Source organism: Leptosomus discolor, chromosome 4 (genome assembly GCF_034619465.1).
Source record: "Leptosomus discolor isolate bLepDis1 chromosome 4, bLepDis1.hap2, whole genome shotgun sequence".
NCBI classification, from domain to species: Eukaryota; Metazoa; Chordata; class Aves; order Leptosomiformes; family Leptosomidae; genus Leptosomus; species Leptosomus discolor.
This window is the reverse complement of record NC_141394.1, coordinates 13,248,133-13,271,512: the sequence shown is the minus strand read 5'-3', so window position 1 is coordinate 13,271,512 and position 23,380 is coordinate 13,248,133. Positions and strand designations below refer to the sequence as shown.

The 23,380-nt window shown below is 48.8% G+C and overlaps 1 protein-coding gene across 7 annotated transcripts in view; it reads right to left on the bottom strand.

Annotated features, from left to right (window-relative positions):
- Positions 1-20,307, bottom strand: part of TMEM150C (transmembrane protein 150C) — a 36,904-nt gene extending 16,597 nt beyond the window's left edge. Inside the window, exons 1-6 of one of the 7 annotated variants that reach the window (XM_086464739.1) lie at positions 20,292-20,307; positions 13,076-13,210; positions 6,659-6,743; positions 5,552-5,605; positions 5,400-5,432; positions 5,230-5,297 (exon numbers count right to left, since the gene is read on the bottom strand). In XM_086464739.1, coding sequence (XP_086320865.1) covers positions 5,230-5,297; positions 5,400-5,432; positions 5,552-5,605; positions 6,659-6,743; positions 13,076-13,082 — 247 coding nt within the window. In that variant the 5' untranslated portion in view covers positions 13,083-13,210; positions 20,292-20,307. Of the gene's footprint in view, positions 1-5,229; positions 5,298-5,399; positions 5,433-5,551; positions 5,606-6,658; positions 6,744-13,075; positions 13,211-17,025; positions 17,150-17,425; positions 17,457-20,291 lie in introns of those variants that run through there. The other 6 variants (XM_086464737.1, XM_086464740.1, XM_086464738.1 and 3 more) reach the window with 6 other exon arrangements.
- Positions 20,308-23,380: the final 3,073 nt, after the last annotated feature.

Genomic DNA, 23,380 nt, shown 5'->3' with positions numbered 1-23,380 from the left:
GACGGTGGGATAAGGGCGGGATTCTGGGCGGGTCGTTGTGACGTCAGTATAAAGGCGGGATTTTGGGCGGGTCGCTGTGACGTTGCCGTAAGGGCGGGATTCTGGGTGGGTCGTTGTGACGTTGCCATAAGGGCGGGATGTTGGGTGGGTCGCTGTGTAGTCAGGATAGGGGTGGGATTTGGGTGGGTCTGCTGGTTCACGTACTTCCCCCTTTTCTTTGCCCCCGCCCCCTTGTAGTTTTTCCGCGTTCTCTTCCGAGTCCCTTGTTACTGCGATGGGGTCGGCGCCATTATGGTGCACCTCCTCCTCCGAGGGTGCAGTCTCCGCGAAGGCCCCACCAGCCCCCGAACTCGCGGTCTGTGTCTGATTAGCAGGGGTCAAGGGAGGTGGAACAGGAACAGAAATTCGCGCAGAAAAAATAGAAGTAGTAGTTGTTGGCGAGGAATCGCCAGAGGAGGGGGTAAAGGCAGCAAAGGCAGAAGCTGCAGCAGTCCTTTCAGCATTCATACTATGCAACATCTCCATAAGCAATTTCCATAACGTGGCGTACTTGCCTGCTTCTTTTGCTCTCGCTCCCCCTGAGCTTATATCTTCCCATAACTCTTTCCCTATCGCCTCCCACGTAGCGAGTTCAAAGGCAACTCCCACGGAAGAGATTAAACTTCTATTCCATGCCCATAATAACAGCCCTTTAAGAGCCGAGGATTCATACTTGAGTCCTCTCACTGAGAGTATGTGTTGGAGCAGATTTAGGACAGCCTCCTGTTGCTTGTCCAACCCCATCTGTCTCCCCAACCGCTCACCTGATCAGGGTGAGATTCAGTAATCGTTTCACAACGAGGTGCGCACCTTCCTTTTCTCTCCTCCTTCCTGGTAACTATGTGAGTCACCGCTTAGCGACTGGGCGGATCGCTGATACTCTTTTTATCTTTTTTTTTTTTTCTTTATTACTCCGCCGGGGCAGCGGATCTCTTTCGGTCAGCCTTCCACCCTCTTCCTCTCCAAGTCTTGCAACTTTGTTCTGAGGAATCTGAGGGTCCCTGTTGGGGCATCACTTGCGGGAGCTGCGTGAGGACACTGACACGATCAATGTGATCTAACAAGTGAACCCTTATTTCTGTGTTTCCAGTGCAATTTATAACCCTCGACCACACCAAATAAATACTGATTGGCTTCATCGCAAATAACAGCCCATAGTCCAACCCGATTGGCCACATTGCGAGTCATGTTCAAGTCACGTTCACAGATGTTCACACCCATCTTCTTCAGAAATTAAAACTTCGTCATTAATGGCGGCTGTCTCTTCTTCTGCACCTGCAAGACGTTGATGCCCCCTGCACCGGAAGTTGTTTATGCTTTTCGCAGTTCCGGTACGTCCCAGCCCAGGCTCTCTGAAAAGGCTGGATTGTTCACACGTCCCTTATTTCATAAATGTCCTCCCACACCTGACCAACTCAGGGCTGACCAAATTGAAGTGTTATTAAGGGCATTGTCCAAATGCCCCTCAAACACTGAAAGGCTTGGGGCATCTCTCTAGGCACCTCTCTAGGAAGCCTGTTCCAGTGTTTGACCAGCCCCTCAGTGAAGGAATCCTTCCTAATGTCTAGTCTAAACCTCTGGAAGGTTTAGAGGAAGCTGTAGAGAGCCATGAGGTCATCCCTCAGCCTTCTTTTCTCCAAACTAGACAAGCCCAAAGTCCTTAGCTGCTCCTCATAGGACATGTCTTCCAGCCATGTTTGTCGCCACCAGCTTTGTTGCCCTCCTCTGGACACATTCAAGGACCTTAACATCCTTCTTAAATGGTGGGGCCCAGAACTGCACACAGTACTCGAGGTGACACGGCACCAACACTGAATACGTAGGGATAATCACCTCTTTCGAGTGACTGGTTATACTGTTTGATGCACCCCAGGATGTGATTTGCCCTTGTGGCTGCCAAAGCACATGGCTGACACATATTGAGCCTGCTGTCAACCAGCACCCCCAGATCCCTTTCTGCAGGACTGCTCTCCAGACGCTCCTCTCCCAGTTTATACTTGTGTCTGGTGTTACTCTGTCCTAGGGGCAGAATTCAGCACTTGGACTTGTTCAATTTCATGTTATTAATGATTGCCTGATGCTCGAATCAATCTAGATCCCTCTGCAAGGCCTCTCATCCCTCAAGAGTCAACAGCTCCTCCAAGTTTGTTGGTATCATCAACAAACTTGCTAATGGTGCATTCAACTCCTGCATCCAGATTGCTGATAAATATACTGAACAGAACTGGCCCTAGAACTGAACCTTGAGGAACAGCGCTGGTGACCGGTTGACAGACATGTGTAGCCCCATCCATAGAATCATAGAACGGTTTAGGTTGGACGGGATCTTAAAGATCATCTAGTTCCAACCCCCCTGCCATGGGCAGGGACATCTCCCACTAGGCCAGGTTGCTCAAAGCCCCATCCAACCTGCCCTTGAACGACAACCATTTGAGCCGTGCCTTTCAGACAGTTCTTCACCCAGAGTACCATGAATCCACTCATCCCACAGTTGAACAACTTGTCCAGAAGGATGCTGTGAGGGACAGTATCAAAAGCCTTACTAAAATCCAGAAAAATGACATCCAACGCCTTCCCTTCATCCACTGGGAGGGTGACCTCATCACAGAAAGATATTGAATTAGTAAACAGGACTTTCCCTTTGTGAACCCATCTTGACTGTGCCTGATGACTACATTATTCTTTAAATGCCTTTCAATAGTACCCAGTAGGATGATCTCCATAATTTTGCCAGGAAATGAGGTCGGACTAACACGCCTGTTGTTCCCTGGGTCTTCCCTCGTGCCCTTTTTGTAGACTGGAATAACACTGGCTAGCTTCCAGTCAGCAGGGACCTCCCTAGACTCCCAAGACCTTTGGTAGATGATTGAGCGGGGTCCTGCCATAACATCTGCTACCTCCTTCAGTGCTCTGGGGTGAATCCCATCAGGCCCCACGCTTCTGTGAACATACAGCAGACACAGCTGCTCCCTTACAATTTCAGTGTCCACAAATGGAAAGTCACTGTTGCCACACTCATGGTCCTCCGACTCCAGGGACCAGGCAGCCCAAGGTCTATCAGTATTACTAAAGACTGGGGCAAAAAAGCATCGAATGCCTCCGCTTTTTCTTCATCACTATTAGTCAGATGACCATCTTCAGCAAGTATCAGTCCAATGTTTTCTTTAGACCCCTTGCTATTCAACATACCTAAAACATCCCTTCTTGTTACCTGAAATAACACTAGCCAGTTTCAACTCTAATTGAGCTTTGGCCTTTCATGTATTCTCCCTGCATATACCAACCACAGCTCTTGCTGCAAAACATCACCTTGCTTCCAAAGATCATACAACTTCTTTTTTCTCTTGAGCGCCATGAGGAGTTCCCTGTTCAGCCAAGCTGGTCTTCTGTCCCGCTTGCCTGACTTATGACACAGTGGGATTGCCTGCTCCTGTGCTTTTAAAAGGTAGTTCTTAAAAATTGACAAGCACTCGTAGACTCCTAAGCCCTCAAAAGCAGATTCCCAGAGTACTCCGCTAAATAGCTCCCTCGACAGTTTAAGGTTTCCTTTCTTGAAATCCAGCCTAGCAACCCTGCTGTCCTTTTTTCTCATTACACCAAAAATTTTAAACCATTTCATGATCACTGTGGCCAAGACAGCTACCTACCATCACATCTACCACCACACATTTGCAGTCTGGAGGTTCCCCAGTTATATTTCTTGCAATGGGAAGAAGCAGCAACAAAGGCATACAGTACAGCTTAGCTTCAAAAAGTTGCATGCCTTTTGTTTGCTTGCCCTTTTTCACACCAGCTGCTCTCCTCACACTCACACAACTGCCACCCTCACATCCACCCAGATCACATAGGGAGTGAGTATCAAGCCAGTTCCTGCCCTTTCATAAAGCCCTTGGACTCACTAGGACTTTGTGCAGGTCCACAGAGGCTGCTTGAACAGAGTGGTCTGCAGAAATGGGGCCTTACCTGGAAGCAGCTAAAAAGGCAGGCATGTATTCAATACTGTCAAACAATGAAATAGCATGCTATGCACATCTTTTAAGTGGTTTGGGGGTCAGAAGTTTAAATCATATCATCACAATCACATTGCACTGGGTGTCAGGCATATAAATAAAAACGTGTGCAAGACCCTGCCTTAGCAGAAGCTGAAGCCAGAATTATTTCTACAAATTGAGACCCTGGCTCAACAGGTAAATCAAGATCTAAACTTGAAACAAATCCTTAGACAGAAACAAAATGTAAGGATGCCTAAACTGCCTAAAATCCACCCTGAAGTGATACCTGAAAATAAGGAAGTTCATGTCAAGGTTCATGATTAAACATATTTTACCAGGTTTTACATCCAAAACCTCATTTTCATCATGTCAGATTAAGATTGTTAAGGTATCTTACTCATGCACTTACAGGTGTTTCAAAGTTCAACTCTACTGAATTTCCCAGGTTTCTGAAATGCAACATTGTGCCTTTCACAGGCAGCAGGGGTGGAACCCACACTTCGAGAAAATAGCTCAGAGCAAAACTGAAAGCACAATAAATCATCCCATATAGGAAAAGATAAATGCAAGTACTACTAAAGAAGAGCAAATCAAGGTTAAAATTATGAATTACTTGCCAATTAAGTTTGGGATCATTTGTTCAAAATACGTACAGGTGAAGGTAACAAACAGTTCTAAGAACCAAACACAGACATCTTTTTCCAAGTACTTTTTAGATATTTCTTTTCATTGTGGTGTTTCGCTCTTACTTCCACTGCTGGAAAATGCCAGTAAACTTCTACAGATTTAGAAATGGAATTTAGGAAGCAATGGGTAGGAGGGACTTCAGCATGGGTGATATTTTGCATAATCAGTAGCTGCATTTGACAATATTCCCATGCAATTATCCCACATTCACAGCATATAACAAAACCCCACTATACAATGAAAAACAGTCACACAGATTCAAGGCTAAGATGAGACAATTAAAAACACGAGAATAAATCAGAAACTAATAAAAGTTCAAATGCATCCAGCTTCATTCTGTCTTTCTAGAAATGAAGACAAAATAATACTGTCTTAACCAGTAGTAATCACAGTTCAAATGATTTCACATCATCAGATTCAAGAACAATATGTATGGGATATTACTTAAGCTTCAGTGACTGCTTAAAACAAATTGTGAGAGAGAAAGAAACATTCCCCTTGTGGTTCCTACCTAGAAATGCCGCCATGTTCATGACTTGGCTAAACACACAGCTTGCAGGAGGTGTGTCACCTGCAATACTTGGAAAACATAAAGCATATCATTGTAACTCTAGGATGGCAAAGACTCATAAATAACAACTATTAATCAGAACAATAATTGGAAGAAAATCATTCACTTACCTTATATAAGGTGGTCTTCTGGAACCAGGCTTCCTAAGAAACATAAATGCATATGAACAAAGATTCAAGATTTTCTTTCCTATTTAGCTTTCATTGTTTTATTATTTTAAAGAAAAAAGTGACTGAACGTAGAGCCCACAGCCAGCTCTTACCTATCTGGTACATTTAGTGGGAAAATTTTGTTATCTTCCACTGCTATAAAGTACCTGTCAAAAATAAAAAAAAAAATTAAAAAAAAAGATTAAAACAGTGTAAAACCCCATCCTGGCTTCAATTCCAAATATCACTCAAACAACATGCTAAGTGTCTCAAAGCCCACTGGCAGCATCTGCTGGAGGTAGCCTGTGTTTCTCTCTGATCAAGCAGGTCGTTTTGCTCACCTTCCAGCCAACTGTGTACCTGCCCTTGTGTTGCATCTGTTTTGCATGGTCAGGGAGACAAACAGGGTCACTGACTGAGCTGCCTTAAAAATAACCATCCAGGAGAATGTTTTCATTTTTAATTTGAATCATTTGATTAATCTGGTTTACCATGGTCCTCCCTCCGCAAAAGCTGCTTTAATACAGAGGGGATGGGACAAGAAGAACTACAAGCAATAGGGGTCAGAAAAAAGGCTTAAGCTGCCCCTGCTGCTGAAAAACAACATCCACAGACCATGGCCAAAGCCATATCCTACAATATAACTGCTTCTCAGGCTGAGCATAGCTGCTGATCGCACATTTATTGCTCCTAAATTCATGCTGCAGTCATCTGCATGCATGCTTGAAGACAGCCCAGCTCAGGGAAATGTATGTCTCATATGCGTTTTGGTAAGTGTTAGTGAGAAAGTGAGGTGTCAGCACTAAGCCACTGGCAGGTTGTCAGAGCGGTGGTGGATGCTGCAGATTTTGAGTTTGCAGCCCAGAGCAGGGCCTGAATGCTTCTCAAAGAGCTCTGCTGAGTCATTTAAAGAAAACGTGATGAAAGGGAATTTTTGTATTTTCGTCTGTCTCTTTCCAGGCAGCTCCCAGTAACATGTGCCAGGAAGAAGGCAAGGTGAGGAGCACAGAAACTCAGGGCTAAAAATGTGATCCTCCAAGCCATGAACTGGCACAGACTGGCCCCTGCCCCTATCATGTGCCTTCCCAGCCCCACAGTAACTCAAGGGCAGAGCATCCCCAAAACACTCCCCATATTGAGACATAGCCCACACCACAGTGGTACTTCTGACTGCCCCAGCCTAACTTGCCTTCCCAAATAACCAGCGGGAGATAACTTACACTATCCATAATCCAGCTGATGTAAACAGGGTAAACACAACAGGTAAAAACATCCACACGCTGCATTTCTTCCCATCCATACCTGCTAGAAACAGAGAAGAAAGTAAAAACAAAAGAAAGAGGGCAGAGGTACTGTAAGAGTCAGTCCAAAAACAGCATTGTCTCAACCTTGTCATCAGGAATATGGACTCTGAAAGTTAGGCTAACATCTTGACATGAGTCTGCAGAGGCCTGCCTGAGACGCAGTTGCTGATCCCGAATGCCAGGCTTGTGAGGTCATTATGCCCTGGACAGAGCAAGGATGAGAACTGAGCAACTTGTTCATCTGGCTGAAAACAGCAGAAAAGTAAGAGATGTTGCTGTCGGCTTCTCCCTTCTAGAAACCCTGTGGGGGGAGACAACAGCCGAAGGAGGGAGCCTTGCGGAGGGAAGAGGCTCTGTTTTGGCTCAAGAGTGCTGTGCTGTTCTCCAGTGCCAGGGTCAAGCCTGAGAACTGTTATCAAGAAGAATTGATCAGCATCAATGGAGCCAAGAAGAGGCAGAGATACAGAGGAGGAACAAAGGGTGCTATTTGGCATTAAAATGAGCTCCTCAGTACTCGAACTTTGGAAGCTTCCCCCACCAAGGATCATGACGATCATTAGGACTGGCAGGACACTGCCTGGACCTGGGACCATAGGGACGCCTTGGACCCACAGTGGTAGCTATTGATCTCTTTCCTCTTTTCACTTTACTTTCTCCTTTCCTTTCACCCTCTTTACCTATCGCATGCCGCTTTACAGGCAAACAATAAAATTTCACTGTTTGATTTTAGCAAACCCCTTTGGTGTGGTCACCTTAATTTTCCACTTTGAGATCACAGCAAACGAACCATCACGAGTCCACTGAGTGGACTGTGACAAGTACCCACCTGTCTTGGCCCCCATCTTTTGAAAGCAGGAAGAGCATCCACACAGCAGGTGCTGAAGCATCCCAAGATCAAGCTCCTAAAGGCCAGGCAGCCGATGCTACAAGCCTTTCATACAGTCATTATGGCATCATAAGGGGTTAAGCTGCTGCACACAGGCAGCATTGTTTGCTGTGCATAAAAACTAAGGCACAAAGAGCTGGAGTTGTGGAGGGGGAGACTTTTCAGACACAGAATCTGAGTAGTTTTCAAAGTGTTTTTCTTAAGCATTTTGCACAAGGCATGACTGCAAGACCTGCAGCCCTAATTCGCTGCTACTTCCCATAGGCACAAGACAAGGCAGCCTCCTTCCCAGTATCATTACCAATTCCACACACACTGCCTCAGCAAAGCCTGCAGCATGACAGGGGAAGGATGCACGTGTTGTCTCCTCATCTCCACACAGCACGCCACCAGCTCCCATCCTGGCCGCAGCAATCAGCTAAAAATAGCATTTGGCCACACCCAGAGCGCAGCCAAGCTTGAGTGTCAGCACCAAGAGTACTGTCAGGCCGAGGCATTACAAACAGGATCAGCTCTTGACATGCAGGCACTGTGAAATCCTGCACAGAGTGTAAGGATGCTGCATACACCACCTCCCGAGGAAGCATTTGTCCTTCAGGCAAGATCACATCGCATGAGTATCTGAGATACCAGGGCTGTTCCTGTAACACGTATAATTCAGAAATGCTGCTATGTTGCTGTGCTGCAGATGGAGTCCTGTGTATCACTGTGAGTGCTTTGACAATGGATCCAAATTTCCTCATGCTCTGTCCTCCTCCATTAATGTTCCTCCAGGCATCAGCACAGCCAAGAGACACAAACAGAGAGCAAACAACACAAGGCTCACAGCTACAGTGTCTGCTTTACTTTCACCAGGGCAGCAGCCCCTGTGCTCTGCCTCCTCCTCCCTCCTATAGCCTGCTGTAGAGCAGGCACTTCCTGGGGTCACCAAGGTCCCCTTGGGACAGTGAGGCACCTTGGGGTGCCAGGGCAGCTGAGACATGATGGCCTTTCACCAGAGCCTGCTTGTATTTGCAGCTCAGTTACCTCATCCAGGTCCTTAAAGCATGACTCTTCCCTTTGCTCCAGAGAAGAAAGCACCCACGTTGTCATCCTCCTCCTCTCAGCATCCCCAGCCTACACCTGCAGCACATGAGCCACGGTCTCTCTGGGCTGCTGCCCTACCCTCTCCCCTGTGAGGACCCACAGAAGACAGGAAGAACCCTCACAGTGCCACAGCCAGCCCCCAGCTCACCACTCCCACAAGACAGCCCCGGGCTGCAAAGACAATGCTGGCCTGGACACTGCTTGGGACCCCAGCCGTGGTCTCCCACCCTGCCCCACAGCGGCAGAGGCTGACAAAGTTGAGGTGAGGCTCCTCAGCCTCTCCAGAAGGCATGGCAGCCTCATGCTTGCCCCTACAGGTCAGCTGTCCTGTCTTCCCTGCACGTTGCCTGGCAGGGGTACAAACAAGACCCTTGCAGTACCCCGAGCGACACAACTTGCACAAAACCATGAGGCCGTGATTTGGTGCTGTCTGTACAGATAGCCTTGAGTGAGGCTGCATCACAAACCTTAAAAGACAGAAAAGAAATCGGGTGAGGTCTCCTCGCTGACCTGGGAGCAGAGAGAACTGCAGACAGGGAGCATGAAATAATGCAAGTATTAAGTATGTCAATTTAAAAGGCAGTCAGCTCCAGCGCATATACAGATCTTTAGCATGGTGTAACAGATCAGAGGAATTATCAATGAGGATGAACCAGATTTCCTCACCCATCTCATCCCTATTCCTCTCCTCCCACGCAGGAGACACAAAGTGTTTCACAGCTCTGTTCCCCAGACAGCCCCTACTGTAGCAGTTGCAACTACTGTATGAAGTGCTGCCCTTGCCTGTTCTGCCCACAGCCCATCAACATGCAGCAGCATCCCTTAGCTGGCGTTGGCAATTGCTCTGGTACCGGGAGACCTGTACTGGCAATGTCAAGGACTGCTTCCATGTGGCAGCTGCCTCACCTGCAGCAGGGCCATGCCCCTGGCGGACCCTGGCAGGAGGGTGCCCAAGTGCCAGCACCTCGTGCAAGGGAGCCATAGCTGTAGCTGAGTTCCCTGCTCCTGCCTCGGCTGAAGGGGAGCAGGTAGGTAATGCCACCTCCTGTTACAGCTCATGTTTCCTCTGCAAGGTAATTACTGCTAACACAGTGCTTCATTCTCCTATTTTCTCTGGTGGTGACTGGACTAAACCAAGGTAACACAATTCTTTCAGGTCAGGGGATGACAGATCTTATTATTTACCCTTCCCTTTTGAAAAGGTATCAAGGATTAATTTATGCAATAAAAGCAAATACTCACCATAACACATCTTCATTAATGGGTTGCCACACCTCCTCTGCCTTCCAGCATGGCTCCCAGCCAAGAAATATCAACCTTTGCAAGCTATTTCAGCATTGTCTGTCATGCAGATAGGGAGGTGGCATGGGACTTTTCCCCCAGAGCAGTGAGGCAGCTCACAGGGACAGGGACTCCACACCAGGTGGGGAAATGCAAAAATGCTGTCCAGATAACCATTACTCTGTGCTGAGTTCTGCAAAGAGCAGGGGCATGACTGGTGCCCAACCTCATCAAAGTCAGTGTGACACAGCTACAGATTGAGTCCCTTGGAAAACAGCCCTGTGTTTAATATTCACTGTGCCATACAGAGTCCCCTTCTGTCAACCACTAACAGAAAACGACACCCAAAATCACTGCATACTAAACGAATGACTGGTACAGAGTACAGTGTCCCAATGGGAAGCCAGGTCCATAGTTCAGAGAAACACATTAATTTCAGCCAGTTAAAAGAAACACCTAGAGAACACACCTCTATGTTCTCTAGGACAGCACAGGGGCAATGGCTGAACCAGTGGCACACAGGAGGAGCGAGCCGTCTGTGTCTGACAGATGAAACACCAAAAGCAGGAAAGAAGGGTCCCTTTCGCTCATGTCCCCAAATGCAACACCTTTTAATGCTGTCCATTGGCACGTCCCCACACGTGCCTGAAGATGTTTCAACATCCCCATGTGGGCAGAGCGTGGTTTAAGACCAGACTCTGCTCCTGCACATTTCTCATTTACTCCCTGCTATGTTGTTTGGGTGCCAGGAACAAAAATACATGTAATCTCACATCCTTCCAAAGGCAAAACCCCAAGCATATGCCAAACCTGCCTAGCTTTGTGCTAGTGGCCAGTAGATATCATTCTCAGCAGTTGACTTTAGGTTAACCTGTCCTCTTCAGGGATGGCTACAATGTTCATGTCTTCAAGACAGAAAACCTCCATGTGTGCTAAGACCAGCACCTCTAACAAGAGAACGAGAAACCCAAATGACAGTGTCCTCTGCAGCACTCCAGCAGTTTAGCCAAATTAAAATGCTGAAAGTGATAGGAAAAATAACCTAAATTCTCCATGGAAAATGTAGAAACAATTTCTTTGACAGCTAATTGCTCCCCAGGGATGACATAAAGCCAACCTTCCTTCTCCACAGCTCTGTTCTGCATTGCTGCCATGACCAGTGATGCCAAATCTGAACAGTCAACTCCAGCTGGCGACAACAGCCATCTCCGCTGGCCTGTGTTTTCCCCAATAAACACACTGCGTCCAGGAGGCTGTTGATAACCGCACACACCTGTCTGTCTTCCATTTTTAAGGCTTGCACAGGAAGGTCTTCAGTGACAGAAAGCCCTCGTGGTGCAATGGATTCACAAGGCTAATAAAAATGTGTTTTCAGCTTTGCAGCTGACCGCAGCTGGAGTCAGCCCACCTTCCCAAAAGCACGTGCTGTGGTTTTCCAGTCCCTCTCGACTCATGGTCTTATACCAGCATTGCAAAAACTCCATCAAGGTGCACTCCTGCTGCTAGCTATCATAGGTCAGGGTGCAGAACTGCAAAGGGTTTCACATTACCACTGCCACGGGGTGTGTCTTGAGAATTCTCTCCATGCAGTCTTAGTCCTTTATCTCCATTCCCATTTTTATGTCTAAATCTGCTCAGACTGTCATCTGTTTGCTCTGCTGTTATTACCATTGCCCCGCTACACCCCCTCAACCAATGAAGCTCCCATTCCTCTAATGTACGCACTTCAATTACAGCAGGCAGCTCACCAAACATATACGGCTGCTTGCTCAACGTTCATTTAATGTGGGCATCTTAATTTCATCTGCCAAGCAAAGTTACAGGCTCTTCCTGAAGTTGCTTTCACCAGAGAACATGAATGTAAGAAAGGACAAAATTACCACATTAACAGAGTCATAAGTCTCTTTTAACACTAGAGCATGTAGATGCATTTTGAGGGCCCATACACAAGCTGCATAATAAGCCAGAGCAACACTCCTGCATTTCACAGTGCTAGGCCATTGAGTAATTTCAGAGAATAGGAACAGAGACAGAAGCACTGGGAGAAGGAGGATGCTGTTCAAAACATATGGCAAGTCATAAAGAATTGCTGCCAGTCAGCAACAATCAACAGGGAACAAACACAATCTGTCTTTTGGGGGAGCCCACTATAGCTCTCTATTGCTTTTAAAAGCAAAAATAACCAGTCACTTGATACCTAATCTCTGTAATTGAGCAGATACAAACCAGCACATTATATAACCTGTCAACCACAAGTCACAAATCCCAACATAACAAAGCGGAGTGTTTTCAGGTTTATCTCAAGGTTCCCAGCCTGAGCACACAATGAGAGAGATAAGGCATGCCAGAAACTTATATATACATAATAAAATAGTGGGGTAACAGGAAAAGAAGTGATCCCCTCTGTTAGCAGGGCATGATGCTCTGCTTGCCCTGGGTGCCCACATACCATCCCAAGGGTGTGCAGAAATGACATTTTCACTTATTTATATAAAAGAGGAATGGGAAAAGGTAAAGACATCTTCGCGTTGCACATGGGGCAAGCAGGAGATGCTTCAGTAATCCTGCAGTGATTTTGAGAGGCAATGCTTTCACCCACAGAAACATCCGTACATATTTCTTGTCTCATTTTACACACTGCAAATGCATTCAGTCTGCTAATGAAATGCCCTGGCCAACACAAACCTAGTGGAGATGGGCAAAGCACACCAAAGGAATGAAACCTTCTGGTCACCAAAAAACGGAGGCAGAAAAGGCTGTATAAGCATCTGCTTGCCCACACCGTCCCTTCAAGTTTCCCCAGGAAGACGTCTCCTGGGGTTGTGTAAAATTAATTTGTTATCAATTCTTTAAATATATATATATATATATATATATATATATATATTCAGCCTTTCCTGTGTGCCTTGGTAAGATAATGTGACTGACAGCATGTCCTACCCAGAGATACTTCTGCAGCACTGCTGGGTCCCAAGGCCAGTGTCACCCCTCTGTACCCTACTGTCCTTCAAAGAGTGCCCTTGGTATACTGCACCCTGTTGCTACACAACCTTCACCCTCAATCGCACATGAGTACTTACAGGCCATTTAGGAACCAGTGTTGAGCTCCTGTGTTACAGCCAGAGACGTCACCTGTAAACTCTTCTGGGCTGAGTCTCCCTTTCTCACATCTGCTGTTGTAAAAACCAGGCACGTCCTGCTTCAAGATCAGGCTCCTGGATGTTATAAATGAAAAATCAATATAATTTGCCACCTTAGGACCAAAGGGGTGTTTTGCAAGCTTTGACAGTGCTGTGCTCTGACCCCGTGCACCTACATCGGCCTACACTGACTTCCATGAGTCCCACTTGTACTATGAGCAGGGCTTGGGCAGTTGTGGCCCTCAGCCTGCAATAGCAAGACAGAGGCAGGAGCTGGGTAAGGCAGAAGGTTGAGACAGAAAGAGCTGGGTCAGCGAGTCATGAAAACAGCTGGGAGCAGCCAGAGCTTAGAGCAAGACTCACAGCGAGCTGAGTACTGCTGCATTTTGCTGTGAGTTTAGACCCCATTGTGCTTGGGAGCATCCACTGCAAGATTCAGCCCTCCTGGCTCCTTGTGATCTCAGGAGCTGCTTGAATCAGGCAGCAACCAGCCCCTAGCAAGTCCTTGCAGTGCAAGTGTGTTGGACTGCCCATGTCCCAGGGCAGGCACCTTACCACCTCTCCAGGGGCTCAAGACTGGGGCCACTTTAGCCAGACCTCTCCTGAGATGCAAGGGAAGTCTCTTTTCTTCACTGCGCTTCGTAGCACTACGCTTTTGAAGAGGTGTGCACTGTCCCCAAAGCAGCACTTCCTTCAGTTATGCCACTGGGCACCACCAGCAAAAGTGTAAATACCAAGCAGTCTACACATGTCAGCCATGGGGAAAACATCCAAAGCTGGTGAGCTCGCCATAGCACACCAAGCTTTCTCAGGACAGTTTTCCCTCGCCAGCCTCTTCAGCCTGAGGACTCGTGCCTCTTCCACTACTCACATGCCAAACTGAGGTCCTCTTCCGCTCGTATTAACCACCGAAGCCCCATAGTAGCAATGAGATGATGAGTCAAAGGGTGAGCTACAAGGAATGGATGAGCTACAAGGAATGGATGCGCAGTACCCACGATTTGGCTTTTGTCATTACTCTAAGGCAGCCCTCTCTGGCATAGAGATTGTCACTGGTACAAACTACTACGTCAGTCTTTTGCCTCCATTTAGACCTGCGGAAACCATTTGCCCTGAGACAAGTACAAGGTAAGCCATCATACATAGGCATTTCTGTGGTGTTCATCACTGCCTCACCAGCATTCCTTATTTATAGGAATTAGTTACATTTATTTACCAGTCTCCCAGGCTTCTGCAACCATAAATTGCTGTTTGCAGTGTGCTTGGGTCAGCTACAGGAGGAAGGTGCCAGACAGCGTTTCACTTCACGCAAACCTGTTGCAAGCACAACAGACAGAGGGAACCAGGGAACAGCCTCCACAACAGCGGCCAAGCCTTCAAGCCTGCTGTGACCAGCCTCTCCATCACATCTAGAGGGCTTAAAACTTTTGCTTTTGAAATATTTGAGAGACAGACTTTCCTGTAGCGCAAGAGACTACATTAAACCACCCCTAAGAGCATTCAGCTGGGCCAAGGCCCCACTGGGGAGGCTCTCCCCAACAAAGCTGTGACCATCTCCAGTAGCTTAGCCAGGCACAGTCCACTCCAGCAGTCCTGTGCTGCCAAAACTGACAGGTCACTGGCTCTTCTGGCTCAGGTACTACTAATCCCAGCGGCTTCTCATGGGGAGCAGGAAATAAGGCAGGGAGGGCAGAAGCTCTCCCCCCACCTACCTGGATCTGTCCCATCTTAGGAAATCAAAAGGAGAATGCTGGGCACTCCCCCCACCATTGAAGCAGATCAGGCACTCCCCCCACCACTGCAGCAGACCGGCCCAAGTCTCCCAGGCTTTTCTTCCCTTCCTGCTGCTCCTCACGAGAAAGGCAGCCCAGACCTCTCCTAATGGCACCAGGGAGCACCTTGACCTCCCCTCCCACCAGACTTGCCAAACACGCCACCTCTTTCACAGGGGAGCACAGCTCAGCAGCTCCTGGGTGCTGGGGAGGAGGCCTCTGCTTTTCTGTGTGGCGGGCAGAGGGGAGAGCGGGCTTCCCTCCTGTCTTGCACACAGGACCAGCCCTCCCTGAGGGCTAACACTTCTCAACTGAGCAAACAAGAGTTCTTACAGAGATACTGCTGCTCCAGTAGGCGTCTCTTCCTTGCAGGCATGACCATCCAGAGGCAACCTCAGCACTAAAAATTTGCATTAAACCCCATATAAGCTAACCTATAGCTGTTCTAATAGTTCCTTTTGAAGCTTCATCAGTCATCTTTTCCTCTCCTCCTTCCTCTCATTCACTCCACCCTTCTCTCTCCACCTGTTCCTGCTGTGCTTTGCTTCCCTTTCACCCCTCTCATACTGCCTTCATCCCTGCACCTCAAGTGACCAATTCTGCAACCTGCAGAGACCCAAGGTGAGGGGAGACAGGCACCTAGAGACCTTTGCAAGTCTTCTTGAGACAGCAAAAATTATAATTATTCCAAATTTAGACAACATGGGAAACGAGCAGCACAGAGGAGTGTACATCAGTGTTCTGGTCCAAGCCTTCTACTGCAGCAGCAGCAGCCTCCTCACCTGCCAGCCATCCCCCCTCATGGTTTATTCCTCCCAATATATTGCTTAGGATCATCTCTCTTGTTTCCCACAGACCTTTCTCTGCTTCTTCGCTCCGACTTATCCTGCAACCAGAGCTCACTGCTTCAGCTTGGACCACAGGATCGGGACCTTAATATGCCTCTGTTGGGCCAAACCACAATCTTGCAGTCTCAGGCTGCCCAGAAATGGCTCAGGGATGAGAGGAAACTGTGGACGTGACATTTCTTCCAAGAAAAAACAATTGAAAACGTTGGTGTTCGTACAAGCATACATCCCTGCTCTGCATCTGAAAAGCAAATGCTGCAGCACAAAGAATCTTAAAAGGGGAAATGAAACAACTGCACTGACTTCCACCACCCTAGCTCAGAAAATGCTGACAGCTGGGCACAAGGAATCGCACAAGAAAATAATTGGACTTTTAACAGTCCAACAGTGAAAATAGGAGCCAGATGTTTATCAAGTAAATATGAGTCCCCATTCTTTACCCTGTTTCCAAAAGGCAGAAAGTCAGCAAGAATCAAGTCCCCTTCTTTTAGGCAGTTTTATCCATTTGAGCAAGACAAAACAGGCAGTCAGTGTGTTGGGATATACCTTTCACACACTTCCCTCCTCCATATTGAGTTGCTATTCATAATTAGCTATACACGTGTTGCTTTGGCATAAGGACTGCGTGAATGTTGATCAGACAATCCTTAAGGCCACTTTCCCGAGAAGCTTTGTTCAGAATGAAAAAAAAAAAAAAAAAAGGGGGGGGGGGGAAGCAGAAGGGAAGATTAAGGTTAGTTCAGAATTTCTCCAACCTTTATAGCCCAAGGGCTCGGAATCAAAGGTCTGGCATGAGCATGCTGCTGTAAGAAAAAGCTAAGACTGAAATTCCAGGCGACCCCATCATCACCCAGGGACATTAGCACCCAGAATTGGCTTGTCTCTTTCTATCACTGAGAGGCAGGATCTCACCCTTCCTTCCCCGAGGGACCACAATAGAGCCGAACAGCCTTTCTCACAATCTCTTCCCCTCCCGGGAATTTAACGGGACACAGCCTGTACGTCAGGCACCCCGACAGGATCTGGCGTAGGCAGCACCTGTCCCACCCCACCGCCTCAACCCAGGTGAGTTTCTCCACAAACCCCTGTGCAAAAAGATCCTGGCAGCAACCTGGCAGAGATGGCCCTCCACCCCGAAAGGATGCCGCAGAGAGGCTCCTGGGCCAGAGAGATGCCGAAATCATGACCTAGGAGATCTCTTCCATAGCTGGGTCCTTCAGGCCCTGGGTCAAGCGGCTCCAGTCATCTTATCTACCCTGTGTCTACCTACCGTAAAATCAGCAAGCTCCAGGACAGCCAGCACGGGGATTTCAGCGCTTCCCGATCGCTGCAGCACGTGCGGTGCCCCACGGCGGGCCAGCAGCTCCTGCTGCCAGCCCTTCGGGGAGGGGAGCGCTCGCCACCCGCAGCCCCTCGGCACGCCGCGGAAGGCAGCCCGCCTCCTCCCCATGGCGGGGGTCGCCCTCCCACGCGGCACCCCGACCGCCACCTCCCGCCGGGGGCACCCAGACCACGATCGGGAAGGACCGGGCGAGGGGGAATGACGATTCGCAGGGCGGTGCGACAGGGCGGCGCGACAGGGCGGCGACAGCGCGACAGGGAGGGGCGAGGGGGCAGGGGGTGGCGCGCTCCCAACGGCCGTTCCCAGACGCTGCGGGGGCGGCTCCTACCTGCCGGTGGCTCCGGTGGTGCCTCTGGCCGCCGCGGCGGCGGCGAGCTGCGTACGCTTGGCCGAGGGGGCCGAGCTGGGGCCGGGGAGGTGTCCCGGCATCGCCCCCGCCCCGGACGGGCGGGGACTGCAGCCGCCGCCACGGAAGCTCGAGGCGGCTGTTGGCGGCCCCGAGGCTCCGCGGAGCCGGTTGGCGGTAAAAGCTGCTGCGCTCTGACCGGCGGTTTTGGGATGGTGGGGCACGACCACAGCCCCCCCTGGAATCTCGGGGCACCCCTCGGGCATGGCTGGTCCTTGGCGGCCCAGTCTCCACCAAAAGCAAGCCCCGTGCTCAGCCCCAGCACCGTGCATGGACCCTCTGGCTGCACGCTGTCACTGGCATAGCCATGAGATGGGCTGCAAATCGGTTCCTTCTCTGCCCCCTTCCTTGCCCTCCCTCCTCAGTCCCAGCAGTACCTACCCAGTGTGCGGCTCTGAATATGACTTCTGCTCCAAAGACCCCAGAGGCACAGAAGAGGACTCCCCACCCAAAACCGGTGGCAACAACTTCGTGGTCCTCCGGGGAAGTGGTGCACATTTGCTAAGTATTTTGGAAGACCTGAAAGAAGCGGCCACCCTGTAGCAAGAGACCCCAGAAACAGCCTGGGCCAGGCTTTCCTTTTCCACCTCCTTTCCCTTTCCTCCTGGATGGTAGGCTTTGTGGTCTCTGTAAAGCATCTCTGTCATTGGAGTTTTGAGAGGAAACATTCCCAGCAAAAAACTCAGTGATAACGATTTAGGAACATTTCCTGTGGTAGAGGGATCCCTTTGGTGTCTGATCTTTGTGGGATTAAGTTAATGTGAATGCTACCACTTTTTTCTCCTCTCCCTCCCTTCTCTCTCTGCCAGGATGCAGTACGACTGATGTTATTTATTGACTGTCTTGTTTCTTCTCCTAAAACCCAAATAAGGTGGCACATATTCAAAGTTTTGCCCAGGTGCTATCACTTCACTTATGAACCGACACAAGACAGCCACCTGCCTAAATCCATGCCAGCCTGCAGAAGTAACCCGAGTCATACATCAGCAGTTTATCAGTATTTTACTGTCTTTCTATAGGCCAAGAAATGCTCCATCCTGCAGCTTTGGCCCTCATGGCATGCCCTGAAGAAATTTTTGTTTCTTTGATCCCCCGGGATTACGAACACCTCAAAGCACAGCTCCTCAGAGCAAGCACAGCACCAGCAGGTCCCCTGAACCCTTACCAAAGTGGCTGCGTCTCTGTGGTGGCAGCATTGCCAAGGGAGAGGACAGCCGCTCTCGCAGAAAGGCAACTGCTGTGTAAGCTTCTTCATGTTTTAAAGCTGAGGGAGCTATTTTTAGAGCTGAAATAACATTCATCCTGCTCTGGTATTTCAAATCTTGTGTTATCCATGACTAATAAATGGCTCCTCACAGCATTTGCTTTTTGCAACTCTGCAAAATCCAGAGATCTTGGACAGGTTTTCCTTCTGTGTGCACCTGACACTGCCCCATGGCTCTGCCACACTAAGGAGCTGCAGGCCACGACAAATGACTGCTGGGTGTGGCTTTCTTTGGGCGAGGAGGTGCTGTTGCCCCCATGTCACCAAGACAGGACCCAGAATCAGTTGCCTGGAAAAAACTATGCTTGAAATATCAGCATTAACCATACTCCTGACTGCAAGGCTTGCTGTGACAGCAAAAGTCAAGCAGGCTTACTTTAAAATTAACAGAGGGGAGGTCTTTGAGTTTGGTAACCTCTGGCTTTCAGCAGCCAATTTTGAAGAAGACCTTCTGTCAAACAGGCAAGAAATGACAGCGCTCAGCCCCAGCAATTTTGGCCAGAAAGGAAAATGCAGCAACTAATCAGAAACCACCTTAGTCACTTCACCTCTGCTGTCAGCCAAAGCTGGAAGGAAAACAATGCAGCATATGGGATTTTAAAGCAATTTCATTTTTGGTAAAATTCTGAGCATCTGAGACATTTTGTTCACAGTTCTTTTTGAGCAGATGGTGTCCCCTCGAGTGATGGAAAATGGACGATACTGACATGCCTAGCACAGACCTCTCACAAATAAAAAAATCACAGCTTAAGAAAAGGGTGCAGCCTGGGGACAGCAAGCGTGTGCTGGAGCCCACCCGGTGCAGGACACAACAGGGAGGCACCAGCCATCAAGATGTGGTGTTACGTGGGCCCACAGGGATATTTCCTACAATCCCTTCTTCACAGGACACCAGTCCCACAAGAGGAGTAGCCCATCTCCCATGAAGCTCATCCTGCAGCATCTCCCCGCCAAGGGGTGTGCGAATGCAAGGGTAGGTAGGGCATGTAGGCATGTTGCTTTTGAACTGCATCCCAGAATAATGCTCCACCTGCTTCCCTTGCAGTAATGCTGCATATCCCAAAGCCTGCTACAACCTCACCTTGACCTGTGGAAAGAGCTTTTCCTCCCGTGTCTCCACCAACACTACCTTAGCAAAGATGTGTAGCCACAAGTACATTCCTCCACCTTGTTTGGGGTTATGCCAGGGTTTCCCAGGGGTTGGTGTGTTGGTGGCTGACACCGATGTCCCTCCCTGCTCAGCCCATGTCTTCAAAGACACAATTGCAATGACACTGGTGCCCAGACATAACAACTCTGGGAGCAGTGCCTGACTTCTCATGTCCTAGCCCTCACTGAGTTTTTCCACCGGGCCACTGTGACCCACTAGGGACCTGCCTGGCAATTCATCTGGCCTGGAAAGGGGGCCTGCTCCAATGCAAGTAAATGTTCAAAATTATGGTTTTGCTTTGCTGTTAATTAATATTCCCCCCACACACCCCCCCCCCCCCCCCTCCACAATGTCTTATAGCACATGCATGTTACCTTTCTAGATTTCACCATGTCAGTGGTCTTCACAGGGACTGAACTGCACATCATCTCCACATCACTTTCTTCCAGTGACAGAGAAGTGGGAAGGCTGAGCTCCTGTGTCCTGACATCAAGTAGCAGGATCAGGACTTGGAGGAATTTTATTTTTCATGTAAAAGAGAGGACTACTGCAGAGCTAACCCCTGCCCTTGCAGACCTCACTTGCAGCTCAGGAAGAAACAAAGCAACCTCGTTCCCCTCTAATTTAAGTCCTCCCCAGGGTGATATTACCATTGAAGGCTGGCTACAGTTTTACTGGGCTGTTTTTTTTTTTTGGGGAAAAAGCTACACAGAGGCAAGAAAAATAGAAAAGGGAATTGCTTCATTCCTGGGAAATAGATATCTTCTGAAAATAGATTTACCACCTGGTTTTCCTGTCCTGCTCCTATCTGCTCCAAAGCCAGAGTGAGGCCTGGCAAGAAATACTGCCCACCCAGAAACAGCTGCAGTGGGGGAAAGGGGACAGAGATCGCTCAGAAGCAGCCATTGGAGCTGCTCCATACCATGATGTATGGGCTAAATACAGTGTCTAAGCAACTGTTTCTCACTCTAAGTGTTAACCCTCATTTCATTAGCCAGATCATCTCTCATCAAAGCCATCTGTTCCTTTATCCAGTTTTTTAAATATTGTGATAGACTTCATTTCTCTAAATGCCCTGCTGCTAAATAGATGCCATCTGAGCATGTGCACCCTTGGCTTGGCATTAACAAGGGTGCTCAGGATTTTCTGGAGAGGCAAGTCACCTGCAAAGTGCTCTCTCTGACCCTAAGAAATATCCCCAGATCCCAGCCCTCCAAGATGAAGCGGTCACTTTGCCCAGCTTGCCCACATGATCCCAACTGAGCAAAATTCACCTGGATTTGGGACTGGAGCAGAAAATTGAAGGGACCCACCCCATCTTGATGCAGGAAAGTGACACCATTTGAATGGTAGGAAGGGAAATGGAGAAACTGGATACAAAATTTCAAAATTTATTCCTAAAAAAAGGTTACCGTTGTGCTGGCAAATACATGGGATAAACAGGACTTGCCCATGAGACTGTCAGAGTCCAAACTCTGGGGAGGAAACCTTGAAGGGCCAGTGTCTACAGATGAGAGCTGCAGGCTAGCATGCCCTGGCCCCAACAGGTGTGTGTTCTGGTCTGCCATGAGGACAATCCTATATGAAGCAGAAAAAAACATTGTAAAAAAGACAATTTTTTTTTTGAAGAATAATGAGATTTAGTAAAATAATTATTTGCTATTATTATGCTATGCTTTTTCTCAGAAAAAGGCTAAATCAAGGTTTAACTCTCCAGGAAGCGGGACAGTAGGAGATATACTCAGTAAACGCAACGCGCCCCATGTGCCAGGGATGATTTAAACAGCAAAAGCCTCCAAACTATCAGGTGGGCTGCTCTAACCATGCAGGGGCATGCCTGGCTCCTCCACAAATTCAGGGCTTTGCTATATTTCAGGGGGTTTGTTATTTTCCCCCTATTCCCCCCTGTCTAGTGGGGCTGGTGTTCCCGGGTGTGCGCCCCTGGATGCCAGAGGTTTCAGCTCTGGCCTGGGTGCCGTTGAGCCGGAGCCACTGGGGGAGCTGAGGAACATGAGCACATGTTAGCAAATATCTCCTTTCCCACTGGGCTCTGCTTTTGGTTTTTCTTTTCATTCTTCTTTTAAAAGAAGACCTTAAGGGAAATTGTACCTTGACTCCCAGATGGTCCCCAGAAGCTGGTGAAAAGGAGCCCCATAACTCCTTGTGAGACCCCTTCCACATAAGGGTACAGCTACAAAACAGTTCAGGAGCAAAAATATAGAGGTAATACAAGTGCAGCCTGGCCATGCTTTTGGGGCCACAGTCTGGGAGCTGATATGTCATCAACCATTAAAAATCCCTCCAAGCTGAGAGCCCTTCCAGTTGCAAATACACCAAACATCAGCTGACCAGAGTCCATAGGTCTGTCACGTTTCCAGCCTGGCTTGGACTCCCAGGCTCACGTGGATCCAGGAGAACTTTCAGAAGACCTTTTTTTTCCCTGGGAGCTTCCCCCCCCAATAGCTCAATGCAATACCTGAAGTCAAGCCACGTTTCCCATGAGCTGGGCTTTTTTCCAGAAAGCTGTGTTCTGGCTGCTGATTTTTGAGCCTGAAAAATTATCAATGTCAGCCAGAGGACAGTAGTCGCCTTGCGCTCGCAAGCTGTGGAGGGAGATAGGGATGCAGCTATCACCTGGGGTTACAAGGGCACAGCAGAGCCACTGGAGTGAGTGGGCAGAAATCCACCTCCGATGCCCCAAGCAGCCTCTTCCTCTGCATCCCTGCACCTCCCCCCAGCAATCCCCTAGTTTCACCAGGTATGTTTAAACTGGCTCAGGGATATGGTGACCAGGCCAGGGCTGACCACTCACCCTTTTCCCACCCCAGGCCCCCCCCTGCTAAGGCTCTGCATCTAAGTGCCAAAGGGCTAAGTGAAGTTTCAGTGCTGCTGCACAGGACCCCGGCACAGCACCTGTCCCAACAGTGCAGAGGACTGCCACCAGCTTTCCTGAGCGCGAGAGTGGGGCTGCTGGACAGAGAGTGACACAGGAGTTATCTGCTCCACTTGGCTGCTTTTCAGGGACTGCGAACCCTGATGCATTTCATCAGTGCCAACACTCACCTTTCCACCACAGCCCCTTTCTCAAGGCGTAACTCCAGCACCAGCAGGTTTTGGTCATGCTTGTCTCCCACTCCGGGGGATTACCTGAACGCAGCCCAGCCCGTGTGCCTGACTGCAGCAGGAACAGGGTGAAATGGAGCCTGGAATCTCGTCTGTAGTCAGCTATCACAACCTTGGCCTCATGCTACACCCTGATGGTCATGTTCATATACAGCCCTGACTTGGGTTCATCAGTATTTGCATAGCTGAGTACACTCTGTAAGTTACAGCTGAAATTCTCCTTTAGTGATTGTGCCAAGTCCCAGGGCAGGTATAGCATTTCCTTGAGCCACGCCACAACAGAAATCAGGTGACTTGCTCTGGGATTCTGCTGTGGAAGGAGCAGACGACTCCTGAGCCA